Source organism: Natator depressus, chromosome 15 (assembly GCF_965152275.1).
Source record: "Natator depressus isolate rNatDep1 chromosome 15, rNatDep2.hap1, whole genome shotgun sequence".
NCBI lineage: Eukaryota > Metazoa > Chordata > Testudines > Cheloniidae > Natator > Natator depressus.
Window position 1 is genome coordinate 27132539 of NC_134248.1, and position 18389 is coordinate 27150927.

Genomic DNA, 18389 nt, shown 5'->3' on the forward strand with positions numbered 1-18389 from the left:
TTCTAAATTCCCATCTGGACTTCAGGGCCAACATTTTCCAAAGTGGCTAGTGACTTTTGGGTGTCCATTTCACGACGCATTACGGAGTAATTGTGTCAAGTTTCAGCCCCGAAGGGAACGTGGTTCATAAAGCTGAAGCAAAGGAGAATGGGGGAATACAATGGAAAAGCTTTCCCTGTCCTTCACCAGCATATTAGCAGGCTGTCATTCGATCGCGTTTGTCACGTTACATAACCCAGCAGTTTCAAAGATTTTATGCTACCTGCAAAAATAGCTTGGCTTTGTTCCCTCTCCACTCACAAACATTCAACTTTTGACCTCTGCAGCAGACACTGCACAGGGGGACACTGTGAGTGACACCTTAGTGAGTCAGGTTACAATGATTTTTAGCCATTTTTTTTCCATGTAGGGTGCACAGATCTATAAATAGCGTCCATTGTTGTTTGGAGTGCGGTTGTAGCCCAGCTGGTCCCAGGATATTAAAGAGACGGAATGGGCGAGGTCAGATCTTTTATCTTTTATTGGATCAATTTATATTGGGGGGAAAAAGACAAGAAAAGCTCTGGGTAAGCTCGAAAGCTTGTCTCTTTCACCAACACGTTGGTCCATAAAAGATATGACCTCCCCTACCCTGTCTCTCTAGATATAGAAATAGCATCCCAGACTTCCTCCTGAAATACCCTATGCTATATAATCAATATAATCGTATTTGTATATCAGCGCCAGGTTTATTATTAAGAATAGTATTTTTAACAAACATAGCTCTTGTATAAAGATATACGGGTGGTGGTGTGAAAGGGACTCGCCCCTGGGTATTTTAACTGGGGGTCGTATCCTCAGCTCCTCCTCACACGAACGCCCATAAGGGATTCCAAGGGCTGGCTCTCCACGAGGAGCGCATTGACACATGTTCTTTTCCAGGAAGGGTACGGCAGCCCTTCGCTTGTTTCTGCCTGGGGGGATCATTTGTAGACCGTTTGCTCTTTTCAGTGCATTTACAACCAGCTCATCCTATTGGTTTAGATTGTGTCGAGTCCAGCATTGTGTCTCCGGGCAGCTGAGCCTTAACAGGGCTCTCCGGCTGTAGATCTCAGAGCTCCTTACAAAAGAATGGTTTCAGAGTAACAGCCATGTTAGTCTGTATTCGCAAAAAGAAAAGGAGTACTTGTGGCACCTTAGAGACTAACCAATTTATTGGAGCATAAGCTTTCGTGAGCTACAGCTCACTTCATTGGATGCAAAAGAATGTATCCCCATTTCACAGACGCCCCGTCAGTGTCCCCTACAGGTGCTGAGCTTGTCCCCCTGCCATTGGCAGGGGTGTGTGACAGAGGGCATGCAAGTCTTGTGCAGCCCCAGCTCTTTTTAGTCCAAGCAATACAGCTCAGCTTTTAGCTCTGGAAGTCCCCAGTTCGGTCCCTGGTGTGTTGGCCAAGATGGCAGCCGTCCCATCTCCTGTGCAGAATGGGCTCTGCTGGGTCTTGGGGAACTGGCCCTCCCCGACCCAGCCAAGTCCCTGCTCCTTTAGTTCCAATATATGCTCCGAAGTGAAGAGGAGGTTCTAGCACAGCGCCCACGGCCTAAAACCTCCTTGGGCCTTCCTTGGCCTGCAGCCAGCAGAGCTGCACCCAGTGACTCAGTGGGGCCTGCCCCACAGCGAGATGCCCGGTTCCCAATGAAGTTCCATTTCCCTGCCCCCTCATTCCTGCGTTGTCTGCCCTGTCCCCAGGTGAGACCAAGAGCTTGGCTGCTCCCCAGGTGGTCACCAACGGCAACAGCAACTCGGAAGAGGCCATTAAAAGCATCCTGGAGCAGGCCCGGCGGGAGATGCAGGCCCAGCAGCAGGCCCTGCTGGAGATTGAGTCCAGCAGCAGGGCCGTGGCCACGCCGCCTGCGGAGCGCTCCACCTTGGCCGCCGTCAGCCAGAACATTGTCCAGGCCTACATCAAGCAGGAGGAGGGGATGCTGGGCACCAGCTCCAGCTCCACCTCCACGCAGACCCCCCTGACGGTGCTGTCCCCTGCCGCCTTCGTGCAGAGCATCATCCGCAAGGTCAAGTCGGAGATCGGCGACGCCGGCTCCTACTTTGACCAGCACTGGGCATCGGAGCGGAGCCTGCTCAGCCGGCCCTACACCTCGGTGTCACCCTCCCTCTCCTCCTCCTCCAGCTACTCCAGCCTGGCCAACGGGCGGGCCTGGCCGCGGGGGGAGCCCAGCGAGGAGGAGCTGGCTGCGGGTGAGGACGAGCCCCACAAAGCTGTGGAGCTGAAGTCCGAAGGGGCCAGCTCGGAGCCGCAGAGCGCCGGCCGCCTCTCCTATTACCCGGCGTACGTACCGCGAACCCTCAAGCCGACTGTCCCGCCGCTGACCCCGGAGCAGTACGAGATGTATATGTACCGGGAGGTGGACACCCTGGAGCTGACCAGGCAGGTGAAGGAGAAACTGGCCAAGAATGGAATCTGCCAGAGGATCTTCGGGGAAAAGGTACCGATCCGGCTGGGGCTGGCCCAGGGCCTAGCTGGAGCCCCAAGCCCAAGCAAGCCCCAGTTTAAAGCTTGGCTTCCCTCTCTGGTCTTCTCAGCTGTCCTAGCCACTTCGGCTTCTTCCCCCACTGGCCATCCCCGAGCTCCTGAGCTTTCCTCTGCTAGCAGCGCGCAGTAGGACCCCCAGCATCTCCGCAGCCCCTCAAGCGCCATGGGGAAGGATTTACACCTCTCAGTCCAGCAGAATCATGGGTTGGGGGCTGCTGCTGGGGGCTGGACTCTCCCCCAGCTATTGCTGATATCTGCCAACCCCTTCTTCCCCCTCCCCCCAGTGCTCAGAGCATGGGACTGACTGCGCTGTCGAGGGGCTGGAGTGCCACAGAAAACCCACTCCTGGAGACAGGAGGGTGGCCGGCTGGGGATCTGTGGAGAGACAGGGAATACAAAACAGTTTCTCAGGGAGGTGGGTAAAGTACCCAAGTAAAAGCCCAGCCCCTGTCTCTGGGGCCCTCTCTGCAGATGCCCTTTGCTTTCCCAGCCACTTGCCTCCTGCTCCCCAAGCCGCTTCCTCCCCCTGGGTGCATTTCCCATCTGTCTCCCATGCTGCCAGGCCTGGGCCAAGCTATACTAGTAATGGCTCTCTGCAGTGCCAGGTTCCTCTCCCTGCTGCCAGCCACAGCTTCCCCTCAGCTCCTAACGACAGGTCTCTGTCAGCCTCCTCTGCCCCTTTCCTTCCCCCGGCCCCCCGCAGAATCCCCCGCAGACAACTCTGAGCCATGCCCGGACCTAGCCTGTCCCCCGTCTCCTAGGCGCCCAGGGGAATGGCCAGAAGCACGGCAGTCCCGTTGGGTGGCCGGAAGGGCTTTGGGGCCATTTCTGGCTGGAGTTTCCCCATGCTCTGGGACTTGTGGTGCTGGCTTCTGGGGGGGTGCCAGATGCTTCTGGGCCCAGCCAGGGGGAGATTCTCTTTGGAGATCAGCTAATGGAGTGGCGTCATTTCCGTTCCAGCCGCCGTGCTGATCTTACGGTACAGTGTGCTTGGAGTGAGGCTTGGTACCACGCTGGGAGCGAGGGGATCTAGAAGCGTTCTCAGCCCAGATCCTCCTCTGAGTGCTAGGCACACAGCCTGATGCCCACAGAAACTGTGTAAACTGCAAGGTTGGACTCTGCCCCCTGTGGTCTCTCCCCTTCTCCACCCCCAACCCCCATACATGGGTCAGAGAAGCCCCACAGCTACCTGGGAGAATTCTTCCCAAGCACAAGCTTTCCTATGAAACTCCCGCACACACGGCAGAGCCCCAGCGTAGGGGGCATGCTGGCAACAGGAGATGTTCGCCCACAGTGCGTGGCACCACTGGGGGCTCCTGGTGAGGGTGCCATCATTTAGAGCAGCCCGGGGGAGTTGACTTTATTATGCTGGCGTGAAGCAATCAGGAGGGCGCAAAGACGGCATCGTGCCGTGTTCCCCCAGGGCTGCGAGTTCCCAGCACAGGCTCTGAACCGGGGCGGGACATGACGAGGAGACGCTGTGAACACCAAGCTGGTCTCCAGCCTCAGTATTTTGGATGCACAGTGGCACGGAATCTCCCACTTAACACTAGGTTGATGTGAGGGGAATCTGAGGGAAGAAATAGCAAAGATTCATAGAGTTTAACGGCAGAAGGGACCATCAGATCCTCTTGTGTATCACAGGCCTTTATTTCACCCAGCTACTCCTCTCCTGAGCCCAGTAACTTGTGTTTGACTAAAGCATCTTCCTGAAGAGGACGCTCACCATGCAACCCAACCTCTCCCCCTGTGACATCTGCTCTAGGTGCTGGGCTTGTCTCAAGGGAGCGTGAGTGACATGCTGTCCAGGCCCAAACCATGGAGCAAGCTGACCCAGAAAGGCCGGGAACCGTTTATCAGGATGCAGTTATGGCTCACCGATCAGCTTGGCCAAGGGATCAGCCAGCAACCAAACCCGCCGCAGGGTAAGTTCATGCTGCTCTTTGTCTGACGACTACACCGGCTGCCTTGAATGTCGTATGTAGGGATGGGCCTAAGCCATATTTGGGATCCAGTTTCCAACTTGGCCAGAGCTTGAGGATGTTTGGAGGGTTTGGCCCATCTGTGGTGTGAACTAACCAGCGCTATTCATCTGGTCCATTGGATTGACCCAGCTGATAAATCAATAGATGGGTCAGTCCACCTGTTAGACTTGTCGATCAATCTGATCGTTGATGCTTGTATCAACCATAAGCCATGGAATTTCCAGGGTTAACCTGGAAACTTCAGTTACTTTCCAGCTCTCTCTTCTTCAACCAAACCCAGAAGCAGGAGCACACCTAGCAGGATAAAATATCTCCCTAAGATCTGCACTTTCCGATCTGGCGGGTAGATTTGCAAGTTGTTTGCAGAGGGCCGAGCGCAAGGGGCCCTGGCCTCTCTAGGCACTAACCATAATACAAATGATAAATTATAGCAGAAGAGCCAAAATATGAGAGCTGGGTAACATTTTTCAACGGAAACCCTTTTTCATTGAAAAAAATGCAGATTCAGTGACACCGAAACAGTTCATGAATTCTTGTCAATTTCACCAAATTGTTCGTTTGGCACGGGAGAGGATTCTGAAAACATCCAAGCATTTCCTTTCAACATTTTCTAAACAAACCATTTTGTTAAATTTGAATTTCAAAAGGTCTTTGAATTTTATATTTAAAATTCAGAACATTTTAAGAGTCAAAATTGAAACAAAGCATTTCATTCAACTTGACATTTTTTTTCAACTCTTCCATTTGTGGAATTTTTTAGTTTTTGATCTGAAACAAACAATTTTTTTCCAACTTTTTAAAATTGTGAATGAAGTGAAAAATCAGTTCTGACCCCTGCAGAGACCAGTCTCACAATATTACTTCCTGACTGGCAGCCAGCAGTGCTGTACATTTCATAAACCAGCCTGTGCTTAAGAAACTTCCAGCCTAAGGTAGTTAGAGCAGAGTCATTAGGAAGAGGATCCAACATTTTGGGGGCTTATGTCTATGGATATTTGACAGCACCCATCCACAGGTCTTCAGGAGGGTTTGAACCTGAGACCTGTAGCACCACAGCACAGACCTGTGCCACTTGAGTTAAAAGAGGAGTTCCATTAGGGGCACAAGTAGTAGGTTATTATCCTGACTCTGGCACAACCACAAAGGGGGTGCAACCCACAATGTACACACACATTACAGATAGATATGCACACACAAGTCCTGTAGAGTTGCATGTATGGATCTCGGAGCAAAATGCAGCCCTCCGTGCAGATGCAAGGCAAGGGGGTCTCTCTCAAGGTGTGCCGCCTTGAGCCTCATTCATTTTTCTAGTAAAGTCAGTGGAAAGACTCCCATTGACTTCACTGACACTGGATCAGGTGTCAAAGCCTGTTTAAATAGAGAAAGCAAATATAGCTGGTGAGCACCAGAGACTACAGGGGCACATGGCATCCTGCATTAGCAAACCAGTCTGGGAGATTGCCAGTCAATCCTTTGTCCCATCTCAGAGCCATTAGAGATGCTGACACTGCTCATCACAACTATTCCAGCCGCGCTCTGCATTGACCTCCTTTGAATTCGTAAACACAGGAGGAATTTTTGTTCTTTATTCTGTAAAACTCAGCCTCCCCCCCCCACCCCCCCGTGCTGCGTTCTAATTGCAGTGCTACATCTCCAGGTTAAAACAAGGCATGCTCATATCCCCCCAACACACACACACACATATGCTGTCATCTTTCGGAAAGGATCCTTCATGCATCTTTCCAGAGCCGTTGTTCTGACATATCCGACTCTTTTCCAACCCCCTTAATTAGTCTGTTAGACAAGATAAGGTGGTTATACAGATCTTTCAAATGTTATTTTGTCAGAAATTGGTTTTGAATGTCGTCTAGTAAAAAAAACCCCAACAACAACAAAATCCACTGGCTGTGTGCCTAGAACAGAGAAGGAACTGGGAGGGGGAGGGATGCTAATGTTGTGTTGTCTCTCCTCAATTATTTCCACCACCATAGGATCTGTATAAAAGATTTTGCCTTATTTCTCCCCCACTTCCAAAAATAAGACACGTGGCATTTCTCCAGCCTCCGCATGTTGCAAACGACAAGTCACCACAATAAATAATGTTCAGATTATTTTATTTCTCATTGATTTTTTTTTCCTCCCCCTTCCACCTCCACCCCCCCCCCACCAAGGTGACTGCAACACGCAAGCTGGAGATTTACTGCAGAAACGAATTCTCTGTCAACCCCTGTTTGCCCCCAGATGATCTCAGACTTGACTGGAATTGACAGTTGTTAAGAACGGGGGAAAGACCAGGCAAGACGGCGTGCAGCGAGATTAGTCTGCAGCCGCACACAGGCAGCTGACAGATTTGTATAGAGGATTTTGTTATCAATAAACCCATTCAAAATAATGTTTCAATTGCACTTAAATGTCTTCCCCTGTGATCTATCACGGCGGAGAGACAGTCGAGATCTAGAGCGGAGGGGATCTGGGGAGAAGGGGCAATGGCCAGGGCAGAGTGAATATTACGTTCACTGTCTCACACCTGAGTTCTTATTTCTATGAGTTGTTCGGCTTGATGCTCGCGTGCAAACTTTCACTAGTTGTGAAAGGTACCACCGGGGCCAGATTAACACCATCCAGCATCCTAGGCCCACATGGGGGGGCCCCCCAGTCAAGCAGAGGGCTGCTGGCTGTGGCCCTAACCATGACGAGATGGGCAGCATCCTCCCCCAGTCTCTTCTGCTCTGGTGCCAAGTGTGGGGCCAGATGCCTTCCTGTCTGGCTGCAGTGGCTGTTGCTGCAACCTCTGCGTGAGGCTGTCAGCAGATTCAGACAGACGTTGCTACATTGGTCACGTGGGATCCACCTTTTCAAGCTTTTCCTCTCAGCCAGGAGGGCTAGAGACATAAAGGGTATTGGAAAGAAAGCTTTGATTCTGCTGCCGTTGTAGGACTCTGGGATCCAGGGCCCTGGGGATGGGCCTGCTGTGCCCTCGGACTGGGCTTTTGTCCCCAAATCTGTAGGTTTCTCATGTGCCACAATCAAAACCTAGTATTTGCCGGGAACATTCAGGTGAGTAAGGCTCAGGCTGACCCTTGTGTCTCACATGTGGCTGACTAGGAGACAGCAGCCAAACGCAAGCGACTAGCTCACGGTGGAAAGTCAAAGCCATGGCGTGGCAGCTATAAATAAGCCAGCAATAGGAAGTGGTGCTGGTGAGTCAACAGGCTGTCCTCTTGCCACTGAGTCAGGGCTGAACTCTGGACTCCAGCCCAGTGCTTGGGGTTAATGTACTGCTGAGGAGAACTGGGTTTCTCAAGTCCTAACCGCTTATGGCTAATAAGATTCCTGCAGCACCTTTTGCAAGAGTCAGCATGTTAACCCTGCTCTTTCACCCAATGTCCTTCCGTCCTGCCTTCTTAAACACCCCCTTGCAGTTTGAAGTGGAGATGATATTCTCTTCTCTGGTGCATAGTGTTGCTCGGTGCTGTTAAATAGTTGCTGCGTTTTGCCCCAGAGGTGGCTGCATTTCAGTGATGCGGGAAATGATCCCTGGGTATAGTTTGCCTGGGATCCTTCAGGTTGAAAAATGCTCTGGGATGTTATCAATGACTAGTTAGGTTGAAAGGCTCATTCAGAAGCCCCTGTCCCACACAGGGCTAACTAGCAAACAATCCGAGCTCACCAGGATAAACTTAAAACCCCTAAGGGCAAACACTACCGCTAGGAGGAAACAGGATTGTGTGAATGGCAATAATAATGCTTTCTGTCTCCCTGGTGTTTGACAGCCAGCCCTGGGGAGACCCAGTCTTCCCCCTCCCCACCACCCAGCCCTTTGGAGCAAGACAAAAGCCCCCCAGAGCCACTCGCTCTAACTCTGGAGAGCAGCAAAGAAAATCAGCAACCGGAGAGCAGGTCGGCCTCGTCGCTGAGTGGGAAGATGTGTCCCAACAGCCAAGCACCAGTGGGCATCCAGGAAATCGTCGCCATGTCGCCCGAACTAGACACTTACTCCATCACCAAGAAGGTCAAAGAGGTGTTAACGGACAACAATCTAGGTGCTGATTTCCAGATGCCTCTTGGCGAGCCGCGACGTGTGCTTAGCTGCAGAGACGGGCGAGGCTGGGGGGGGACTCCGGGGTTTCAGTCCAGCCTGGAGCAGGGAGAAGGGTCAGGCACACGATTTGGTCGTGGAAGCAGATCCGGGGGGCTCCATTGGGGAGCATTGGTTTGGGCTTCTCACCAGGTCTAAGGGTAGGTCTCTGCTTCAGCTGGAGGGATGATTCCCAGCTTGAAGAGCCAGACCTCGTGCAGCTGCAGCAACGTCCATAACTTTAGCACACTGGCTCGAGGAGAGCGCGCCCGGGTCTGTCTGCTCAAGCTGGACGTGACACCTCCATCTCCAGCGTAGACATCCCCTCGGTGTCAGATCCCGAGCGAGGCCAGGCTGTAGCCAGTCCGATGGCAAGGAGGACACCCCAGCGGCCAGCAGCAGGGAAGCTGAGCGTGGCTGGAGACCGGCTGATTCAGCCACCTCCACTGCACAATATTCTGTTCATTGCTTCCTTCATGAGAGCATCAACTTCGTAGCAGCAACAGACGGGCCAAATTCCCCACTGGGATGGGCCTGCTCCTGCTCCCCTGAAGTCAGTGGGAACTTTGTCGCTGGCTCAGATAATCAGGGACAACTTCATTGCAGGCAGCGGTGCTGGCAGAATAGTCCAGTTGGCATAAGGGAAAGTGCTGAGCTCAAAACCCCCGGTTCCAGGCCTGAGCCGTGGTGGCGTATGGCATAATCCCCCTCTGCTTCTCCTCTGCCAGGCCAGCGGCTGTTCGGGGAGAGTATCCTGGGCCTGACGCAGGGCTCGGTTTCCGACCTCCTCTCCAGACCCAAGCCCTGGCACAAGCTGAGCCTGAAGGGCAGGGAGCCCTTCGTCCGCATGCAGCTCTGGCTCAACGACCCTCACAACGTCGACAAGCTCCGCGACATGAAGAAACTGGAGAAGAAAGGTGAGTGTCAAGGGAAGGGATAGCTCAGTGGTTTGAGCATTGGCCTGCTAAACCCAGGGTTGTGAGTTCAATCCTTGAGGGAGCCATTTAGGGATCTGGGGCAAAAATGGGGGATTGGTCCTGCTTTGAGCAGGGGGTTGGACTAGATGACCTCCTGAGGTCCCTTCCAAACCTGACAGTCTATGATTCTATGAAAGCCCCTGAGCTCACCGCAGCGCCAGGGGCACAGAGCCAGGGCCGCATTCTGACCCCGGTGTAAATCCGGAGTCACTTCCTGAACACCACACTGGATCAACACTGCTGTGCACCAAATTCAGCCTCGCGTGTCTAGCTAGTCGTGGGCTGGCCTTTATTGAAGGCAGTTCCTTGTGAGTTGGGAGATGATTCTGCTCTCGCACTGGTGTAAATCAGGAGTGACCCTACTGAAATCAATCGAGTTACCCCCGTGTAAACCTGGGGGAAGGCAGGTCAGAACCTCTGCTGCTCAGTGTCATCAGTTCAACCGAGCAGGCATCACAGCTAGCGGACTGCTGAGACAAACCTGGGACTTGCGCGTTTGCCCATCGCAAGCTGGTGACTTACAAATGACCTTGCCATGGCGATAAATAGCATTCCAGGCTGTGTTACTGAATGGGGGCGAAGGGCTGACAGCGCCGATCTGGGCGCTCGAATAGGGGCGTGACCAGAACGTTCCCGCCCCACCCCATGGTGCAATATGCTGTCGCTGGTTGACTCTTCCCTCCACCCTAGAGATGGCTGCATTTCGCCAGGGCAGGACGTACTTGATGGTGCTGTGCTCTGCCAGTCTTCGGGGCTGGCAGGTGCCCTACACAGGAGGGGTGTCAATAGGAAGTATTGGCTGGGGCTTGCCAGTCTCCAGTGCTTGCTCTGGCCTTCTCGGGGTGTGTAATTGTCTTAGAATGACGGGATTGCAAGCTGCCGAGATACATTTCCTCATTGCTAAGGAATGACAAGAATGCTGTGGTCAGAGAGGGGTCGGGCAGGTGAGTGCCCCGTTAGAGATGGATTGATGAGACATGTGCAGACGTAGGCTCAGGGTCAGTTATGTCTGCATCCTTGCCAGCGGTAACCCAGCTCCTAGGGTGAATCCCCCTCCCACCAGTGCAACCCAAGATTCAGGCCCTGGTGTCCGGAGGGGAGAGCCGGATGCTTTGACCCGCTGCAGCACTCGCTTGCGAGGGAGGGAAAGGCCAGGGAGCGCGCTTTCTGGAAGCTGCTTGCAGCTGCCCTACAACGGACCGAGCCGCATGTGGTTTCTGTCCAGGCTGCCTCAGAGATTTGGTTTGGCTGGTTTAATGGCCCCGGCCTCTTTGTTGCCAAGTTCCCCATTGGCTGCCCACTGGGAGAGCCTGGTGGTAGCAGAGTGAGTGGCGAGATGGGCCGAGGGGTGTTGGCAGCACAGGGCATCTCATGGACGGCTGCGTCTCCTCCTCTCCTGTTAGCTTATCTGAAGCGTCGCTATGGGCTGATCAGCACCAGCTCCGACAGCGAGTCTCCCAACACCCACTCAGAGTGCACCAGCCCCAGCCTCCAGCCCCAAGACCTCAGCCTTCTCCAGGTCAAAAAGCCCCGGGTGGTCCTAGCTCCAGAGGAGAAGGAGGCCCTGAAGAAGGCCTACCAGCTGGAGCCGTACCCATCCCAACAGACCATCGAGCTGCTCTCCTTCCAGCTGAACCTCAAGACCAACACGGTCATCAACTGGTTCCATAATTACAGGTATGGCAGGTTCGGGTGGGGTGGAGCCATCTCCATCTCGGTGGGGAGCGGGACGGGGTGGGGATCTCGGGCGGCTCTGCGCTTGGCAGAGCCATAGCTCCGTTTTCAGTGGCGAGACGTTGGCAGAGGGCTGCCTGTCATCCTCGGGGGAGCAGGCGGGGAGGGGACCCCGGAGGAAGGTCTGAGTGTTGCTGCTCATAGACACAAACCAGGTTCTCCTGAGATCTACCTGGCCCTGGCTCGAGGGTGGGGGCACTGGGGTGTCAGTGGGTGGCATTTCCATGTATCACACAGCAGCAAGCAAAACCCCGCTGCCATAGATCTCACAAACCCAAGCGAGGAGTCAGCATGTGGGGCACAGCGGGTCCCGGATGGCCCAGCCGAGTGGGATCGCTCCGCTGCAGAACCTCAGGTCTTATTGCTAACACCATCGTGGTGTGGTCACAAGCCCAGCGCTGGTTCCTGGACCTGCAGCCAGGCTGGCCAAGAGAGGAGTGAGCAGCCAACCTCCGTTAAAACGGGGGGTTGATTCTGAAACCTAATGACGACACGTTCAGTGTCAGCATTGATAGCTATTGCAGCTCGCTGCTGCAGAACCTCACCCATGGCTAATGTGCAAACCCACCGCTGGTGTTGCAGAATTGAACGAGGCAGGATTTGTGCACTGTGCAGGTTCAAATGCTGCATCTGGCCCTGTCTGGAGTCTATCAGTGAGCAGACACGGTCAGTCAGGAGGCCAGAACTCAGAGCCACGCCGTCTCCAAAGGGCTGCTCTCTTACATCCACCAGTCTCAGTTCTTCCTCAATGACTAGCATGGGCCTCCAGTCCAACAGCTGCCTAGCAAGGGCTAACACCAGATCCCTGGCTCCTCCTGCCCGGCTCCAAGGGCCTCAGGAATCATCCTTTGGCTCCCACTCACTGAGGCGTGCAGACATGTGGGGTGGGGGGGCGAAATGACTCTGGGGAATGGCTGGAGAGATTATACTTGAGTAAGGTGCAGACGGATGCAATGGATCTTAAAAAGGGCCAGCTTGAGTTTCTCTCACCCCAGCTTCCAGGGGCTGGTCTACACACAGATTTTGTATCATGCCAACAATATCACTTTGAAACCCCAGTCCAGCTAACGCAGTACAGTCCCCTCGCGTGGATGCTTATGCTGGTACAAAGGTGCTTATATCTAACCCTGGACAGTTCATTAGCCTCGCTCTGCCACAGATCTCCCCAAGGTAACACCACTGGGGGTTAATGCCAGGGCTGCCCAGCATTGCTTGCACTCAGTTTTTTAGCTGAAGAATGCTCTTGTCTCCCCTCCCCCACACAAAAATGAAACTGTTGGTGAAAATCTGTCCAAAAGTTTTTGTTTTTTGCAACGTTTCCCCCAATACTTTACCCTCAAAATCACTATTGAAGTGTTTCATGGAGGTGTCAGTCAGTGAAACGGCGAGAAAACGGTCAGAGAAAAAACCCACGTGGAAAATAATTGCAGCCTGTGGGGGTCCATTGGAAGCCTGCGCGACGGAAACAAGTGGGAAAGTTTGAACAAATGTTGACCAATCGTTTCCCTATGTTTCGGCCCACTCTAATAGCAACCGTCCAGGGGAGTTGGGAGCCTTCACTCAGCGTACACTAAAAATGTACAGGGGCACGGCTGAGCCTCTCTAGTGCTGTAGTGTAGACATTCCCTACAGCCAGGGGTGGGGTTCTTCTGTCACGGTGGTAAACTCACCTCCCCGAGGGGCAGCAGCTAGGTTGACAGAAGAATTCTTCCGTCGCCCCAGGTCTGTCTACGCTGGGGCTTTGGTCGGCTTAACGTAGTCTCTCACACCCCTGAGTGACGTCGCTAAGGCGACCTGCCCTCAGTAATGTGGCAGCCTGGGCTCGTGGAGAGGAGAAGGGATTCAGAGGTGAAGACACCCCCCACTCTGAGGGGCTCGGCTGGAGCCCTAGTGCTGCTGTTACCGTCCTGTTGTGCTTATCCTGCAGGTCCCGGATGCGCCGGGAAATGCTGGTGGAAGGGGCCCAAGACAACGACACAGACCTGGAGCCGAGCAGCTGTGGGGGTGTCGCGCCTGGCAGCAATTCACACAGAGTCCCCAACCCTCTGAGCCCTGATTCGGAGGGGGAGGACAGGAAGCCTGTCTTCAGAGACATGAAGCACAGAGGGCTGAACGAGACCCTGATCAGGGTCAAGCAGGAGCAGATGGAGGCGGGGGAGAAGGGCGACTGTTACAATCACCGGGACTCTTGCAGCCTGCAGCGGGAGACGGAGCACGTGGCGGCCTCTATCCAGCATCCCCGACTTCTCAAAGAAGAGCAGGTAGATGCTGCTCAGGACGCTCCCCAAAGCACTGCCAGCCTCACCAGGAGCAGCGCTTTGTACAGCACCGTGCACACCGCTGGCACTCCCGATTGCTCTGCCCTACATCCACCCCAGGAATCGGAAGGTGGAGAGCGGCTGCACCCTGACCCCGTTAGCTTTAAATCCGCCTCGGAGTCCTCCCGCTGCAGCCTAGAGGTCTCTCTGAACTCGCCCTCAGCTGCCTCCTCTCCGGGCCTCATGATGTCCGTCTCACCAGTCCCATCCTCCTCTGCTCCCATCTCTCCGTCACTGCCAAACACCGCCTCCGCCAAGGTGCAGAGTTCAAGTCCTGCCGCAGATACGGGCTCTTTACAGCAGAGTGTCAAGCTGAACTCAAACATCCAGCGGAGACACGAGAAAATGGCCAACCTCAACAACATCATCCACAGGCTAGAAAAGGCAGCCAATCGGGAGGAATCCCTGGAGTGGGAATTCTGAACGGCTGGGCAGCGGCTGCAGAACAAGGATCTTTCGTTGGTACCAATTATAAACTTTCTGGAACGCGTTGATGGAACAGGGAGCCCTACTGGCGTATATATATAAATATATATATATATATTTTGTTAATTTCATCACATGCTGAGGACAAAAGAAAAACCCATTTGGTTAATAAGAAAGGGATGGAAAAACAGCACGTAGCTTCTGAATCGTCACACCTGATGAAAGGGAACAAAAATAAATAAAACCCAATCTTTGTTTTAAATGTGAAAAACTGGGAACACTTTTAGAAAAAAAAAATATTTATAGACCTCTTTTAGATATTTTAATAAAAGGATACTTTGGAATTTATTAACAGCTTAAGCTGTTTTGATATTAAAGAGAGCTATAAAATCAAGATGATGTAGCAGTTGTGTCATTAAATGTACACTGAAGTCTTGTAGTTTGCCACTGGAAGAGATTAAAAAAAAAAAGACTTATTGATCAAAGCCATCGAGAAGCACTATAAGACTGACCAAATTTAATAAACTTTTGACTAGCGGTTTTTCCACATTTGTCTGTAAGACACTGCATTGCTACTCTCCTTTCCAGAGACTGTGGTATAGTCCGTGAAGACTCTAAATTGAAAATCGTGATGCCATCAAGTATGTATTTAGTTCTGGTGGTACGTTTTGAACCCTTTGTAACACAGAATGTCACGTGCAGTTGTATATGTTGTAGAAAATGTCTGCAATAGCCTTCCTGAACAAGCTGTAGCATGGTCCATAACCAATTCCTTCCACTTCCTCTAGTGAGTAACCCATGACAAACTGAAATGAACTAAACAATTTCAGCGGTTGGCGGCAAAGCTTTCTGTCCGTTTAAAAAACGAAAAAATGAAATAACCCCTCTCTCTGATTTTGGGAGGGAGAAGGGCAAGGTTCACGGGTGCAAGTTGTCTTTTGACTTCTCTGGTTTGATGGGAACATACGTTAACAATGATCACGACATTGCAGGATTTTTTTTTTATGCATGAGCATCACCTCCTTTGGTGAGTGGGCGTCAGCCAGCAGGACACCTTAACTCTGAGCTTTCAATGCCAGTGCTTGGGGGCGAGCACTCAGAAAACATAAACCACCGGCTCACATCCGGAGTCGGAATCTGTTTGTTTTTACCTTGGGCAGCTCCAGCTTTTCAGGCAGAAGCACCTTTATGTTGCTAGATTTTGGGCTCTGAGAAGAGCGCCGAGCAGAGAGAGATTTATCCTCCAGGTTTGAATCCGTTGACAGTAAATGGCTTTCTTTACATGTTATGGTTTCTGCATGTCAAATAGGTCCTCCACTGCTCTCTACAGCAGCACTTGGTTGAAGTTACAGCCTAAGGCCAACCACCTTCCCTGCACTGAGTGAAGGGTATAAACCCTTGACGGTAGAAAGGCAGTGCTGCTGCACTTGGGGGTGCTCGCTTCCACCCCACCCCCACTTTGCAGTGGGTGCTGTTGCAACAAATTGCCCTCTGGTACCTGCAGCATCTTCCTGTGCTGAGGCAGGAGGTCCTTGGTAATTGACCGGGGCCCTGATTCAGCAAAGCCCTTTTAAGCACATGCTTTGACTTTAGTGAGGCCTAAGCACGTGTGTGAAGTTACACCTCAGTGTTTTGCTGAACTGCGGCCTTCAGGCCTGATCCACAGCTCACTGAAGAGTGCAGGGGTCTTTCCATCGATTTCCGGGGGCTTTGGATCAGGCCTTCGTTACAGAGAGGCACATGCTGAGTTGTCAGCCATCGGACCAGGCATTTTAGCAGCATCAGTGGCACGTGTATTTCTGTGCTGTTGAATTGCTCTTGCGATGGATTTTTTCCCCCCATTCTCGCAGCTAAAGACTGTTGAATAGACCAAGATCTATCTTAATCCATGCCAGTGATCAAGCCCTGGCTAATGCTATGCCTTTCAAAGAAGACTGGTTGAAATGAATTGTGTTGGTTTGTTCAGTACTGCGCGGGGGCTTTTAATGGCATTTGGCAAGGACCAGACCGCAGCATGCAAAGACCTACCCATTCCCTCCCTCCACAGATGCAGCCAGTTAAAAATCTCCGCACCGAATGGCGACTGAAGTGTCGTGAGCGCACATCTGCCGGGCACGGAGGTGATGCATGGAATAGTTTTCCACTGTATACATTTTTATCGGAATAGAAGGTATTTTTATACTTGGGTGGCAGTTAATGACCAATTTTAAAAGCAAATCCATTTGACTCCATGATGGCCAGGATCCCATCTGCCATATTTTAGCAACCATAGTCCTGTCTGAACAAGTGAGAGCTTGTCTAACGGAACGATTTGTACGGTTTCAAACCCCAACATGCCATAGAAGGGCAAGGCATACACGTTGACTACTATTCTTAGTGTGCTAGTTGTTAGCTTTAGTGGAACGGGATTTGATTAAGCACTTAGTCTAGTCTTTTGAACACAGAAATCCTGTTGTACTAAAAGCTAGTGGGACATGTTGATCACTTTTTGTTAGGCTCATGTACTGTACTTAAAAAGTTTCTATGAGATTGATGAACTTTGTTAAAAATTTTAAAAGGAACAAGTTCTGTAAAGAGCCACTAAATACAGAAGTTGTATAATAACTTTGGTGTTTCGGTCTGTTTTGTTCTGAGTTGGTTCCTAAGCAATCCCTTTCCTCCCTCCGTTCATCTCCCTGCTTTCTGAACCTGCAAGGAGTTAATTCTTGATGACACAACACACCACTGATATATGATGTGTCATGTCTAGGGCCCAGCCTGCCTCCCATTGCAGTCAATTAGAGCTTTTGCCTTTGCATTCAGGGACAGTGGGGCCTGCCTGTTTAAACTGTTTTACCCTCTGTAACTATCGCCTGCTTGCGTACATGTACCTGTGATTCCGAGAAGGAAGCAGCACTATCATCCAGTGGTTGGGGCACTAGCCCAGAAGTCAAGAGACCAGATGGAAAATCCTGGCTCCAGTGAAATCAGTGGCAAACCTCCCCCTGGCTTCATTGAACCAAGATTTTAACCGGGATTCTCACCTTGGCTCTGCCACCGACTCACTGTGTGGTCTTGGCCAAGTCACTTCCTCTTTCTGTGCCTCTGTTTCCCTGGACTAATGCTCTCCTCCTTTGGAAGGTGCATGGAGATGTGCAGGTGAAGAGTTCCCGCTAAGCATTACTATTGACTATTGCGGAGTGTGAATTTTCCAGCACACAGCTCGGTGGACCAGAAAGCATTTCGGACCTAAGCAGATTAAATAAAAACTTCAGAGTTAAGATTTGCACTAGCCCCAAAGCCAGCTGTCACCAGAATATCCTCCTGGGGATGGAGAGCAAACAGGTTCCTCCTCCAGCCTCCTCTGGGCCTGCTCCCTCTGTTTATCACCTCATCAGCCCACTGCCTGAAAGCTACTGGCGAGCCATCAGTTTTTCCCATCCAGGACAGTTCTCTGCGCTCTGACAGGGTACATCTACACTGCAAATGAAGGTGTGAGCAGGGTGGCTGGGCGGGCCCGTTCTAGCTTTAATCAAGCTAGCGCAGCTAAGGCTAGCGGTGAAGGCATGGTGGCTGGGGCTAGTAACCCAAGTACGTACGCAGGCTGCCGGTATGCGGGCAGCTAGCCTGCGCTGATGCCCGTGCCGCCACATCTTGGCGGCTGCTGGTGTGTGCGAGCCAGATCAAAGCTAGCGCGGGTATGCCTAGCCACGCTACAGCCACCCCTGCGCTTCCAGAGACCGTGTACCCAGTGTCAACTCCGTGCGTCCTGTGCAGTCCTCCGGATGGGCTGAACCAAACACCTCGCTCCACGCAGCCCTGGGCCTGGGTCAAAATCCAGCTGGGGAGCTGGGTTTGAATTCTGAAACCAGCCCCTAACTTACCATGGCACAAACTAAACCCCAGCAGCCAACCCGCCCCATATCCACAGCCCAGGGGCCATCTCTACCAACGCCCAGCCGTTTGGAGCCCACTCTGGCTTTCTGCAAGCAGTTCACGCTGCGCGTCCACTGCAGGTAAGTCCCTGGGGTGTTAAACGGGCCCCTAACCAAGGCAGTCCGCCTTCAGCTTCGACTAACACTTTGCACCTTAGCGGAGGGCTAAGGGGCGGCTGTTCTCATTGCGGCCTCTTTGTTTCTTTAAGGAGCCGGCTGACCTTACACGGATTCATATCGCTCGACGGTTTTGTAGCTTCCGACAGGAGACAAGGTGTTGCCTTTGATGAATTAATAAATCCTTATGTTGTGGAACTGTTTAAGCGCGTTCGGCTGCTAACATGGTGGGGAGGATTTATTTTTAATGACTATCTGCAACTTCTCAAGAAAGCTCAGCCTGCTGCCATGGCAACCGTTGTTCTGTCT

The 18389-nt window shown here is 52.2% G+C and overlaps 1 protein-coding gene across 9 annotated transcripts in view; it reads left to right on the forward strand.

Moving 5' to 3' along the window:
- Nucleotides 1-16634, forward strand: part of CUX2 (cut like homeobox 2) — a 222546-nt gene extending 205912 nt beyond the window's left edge. For all 9 annotated transcript variants that reach the window (XM_074973166.1, XM_074973169.1, XM_074973163.1 and 6 more), the window contains 6 exons: nt 1730-2484; nt 4297-4456; nt 8290-8559; nt 9323-9511; nt 10975-11248; nt 13233-16634. In XM_074973166.1, the coding sequence (XP_074829267.1) occupies nt 1730-2484; nt 4297-4456; nt 8290-8559; nt 9323-9511; nt 10975-11248; nt 13233-14046 (2462 nt within the window). In that variant the 3' untranslated portion in view covers nt 14047-16634. The remainder of the gene's footprint in view (nt 1-1729; nt 2485-4296; nt 4457-8289; nt 8560-9322; nt 9512-10974; nt 11249-13232) is intronic.
- The last annotated feature ends 1755 nt before the right edge of the window (nt 16635-18389 follow it).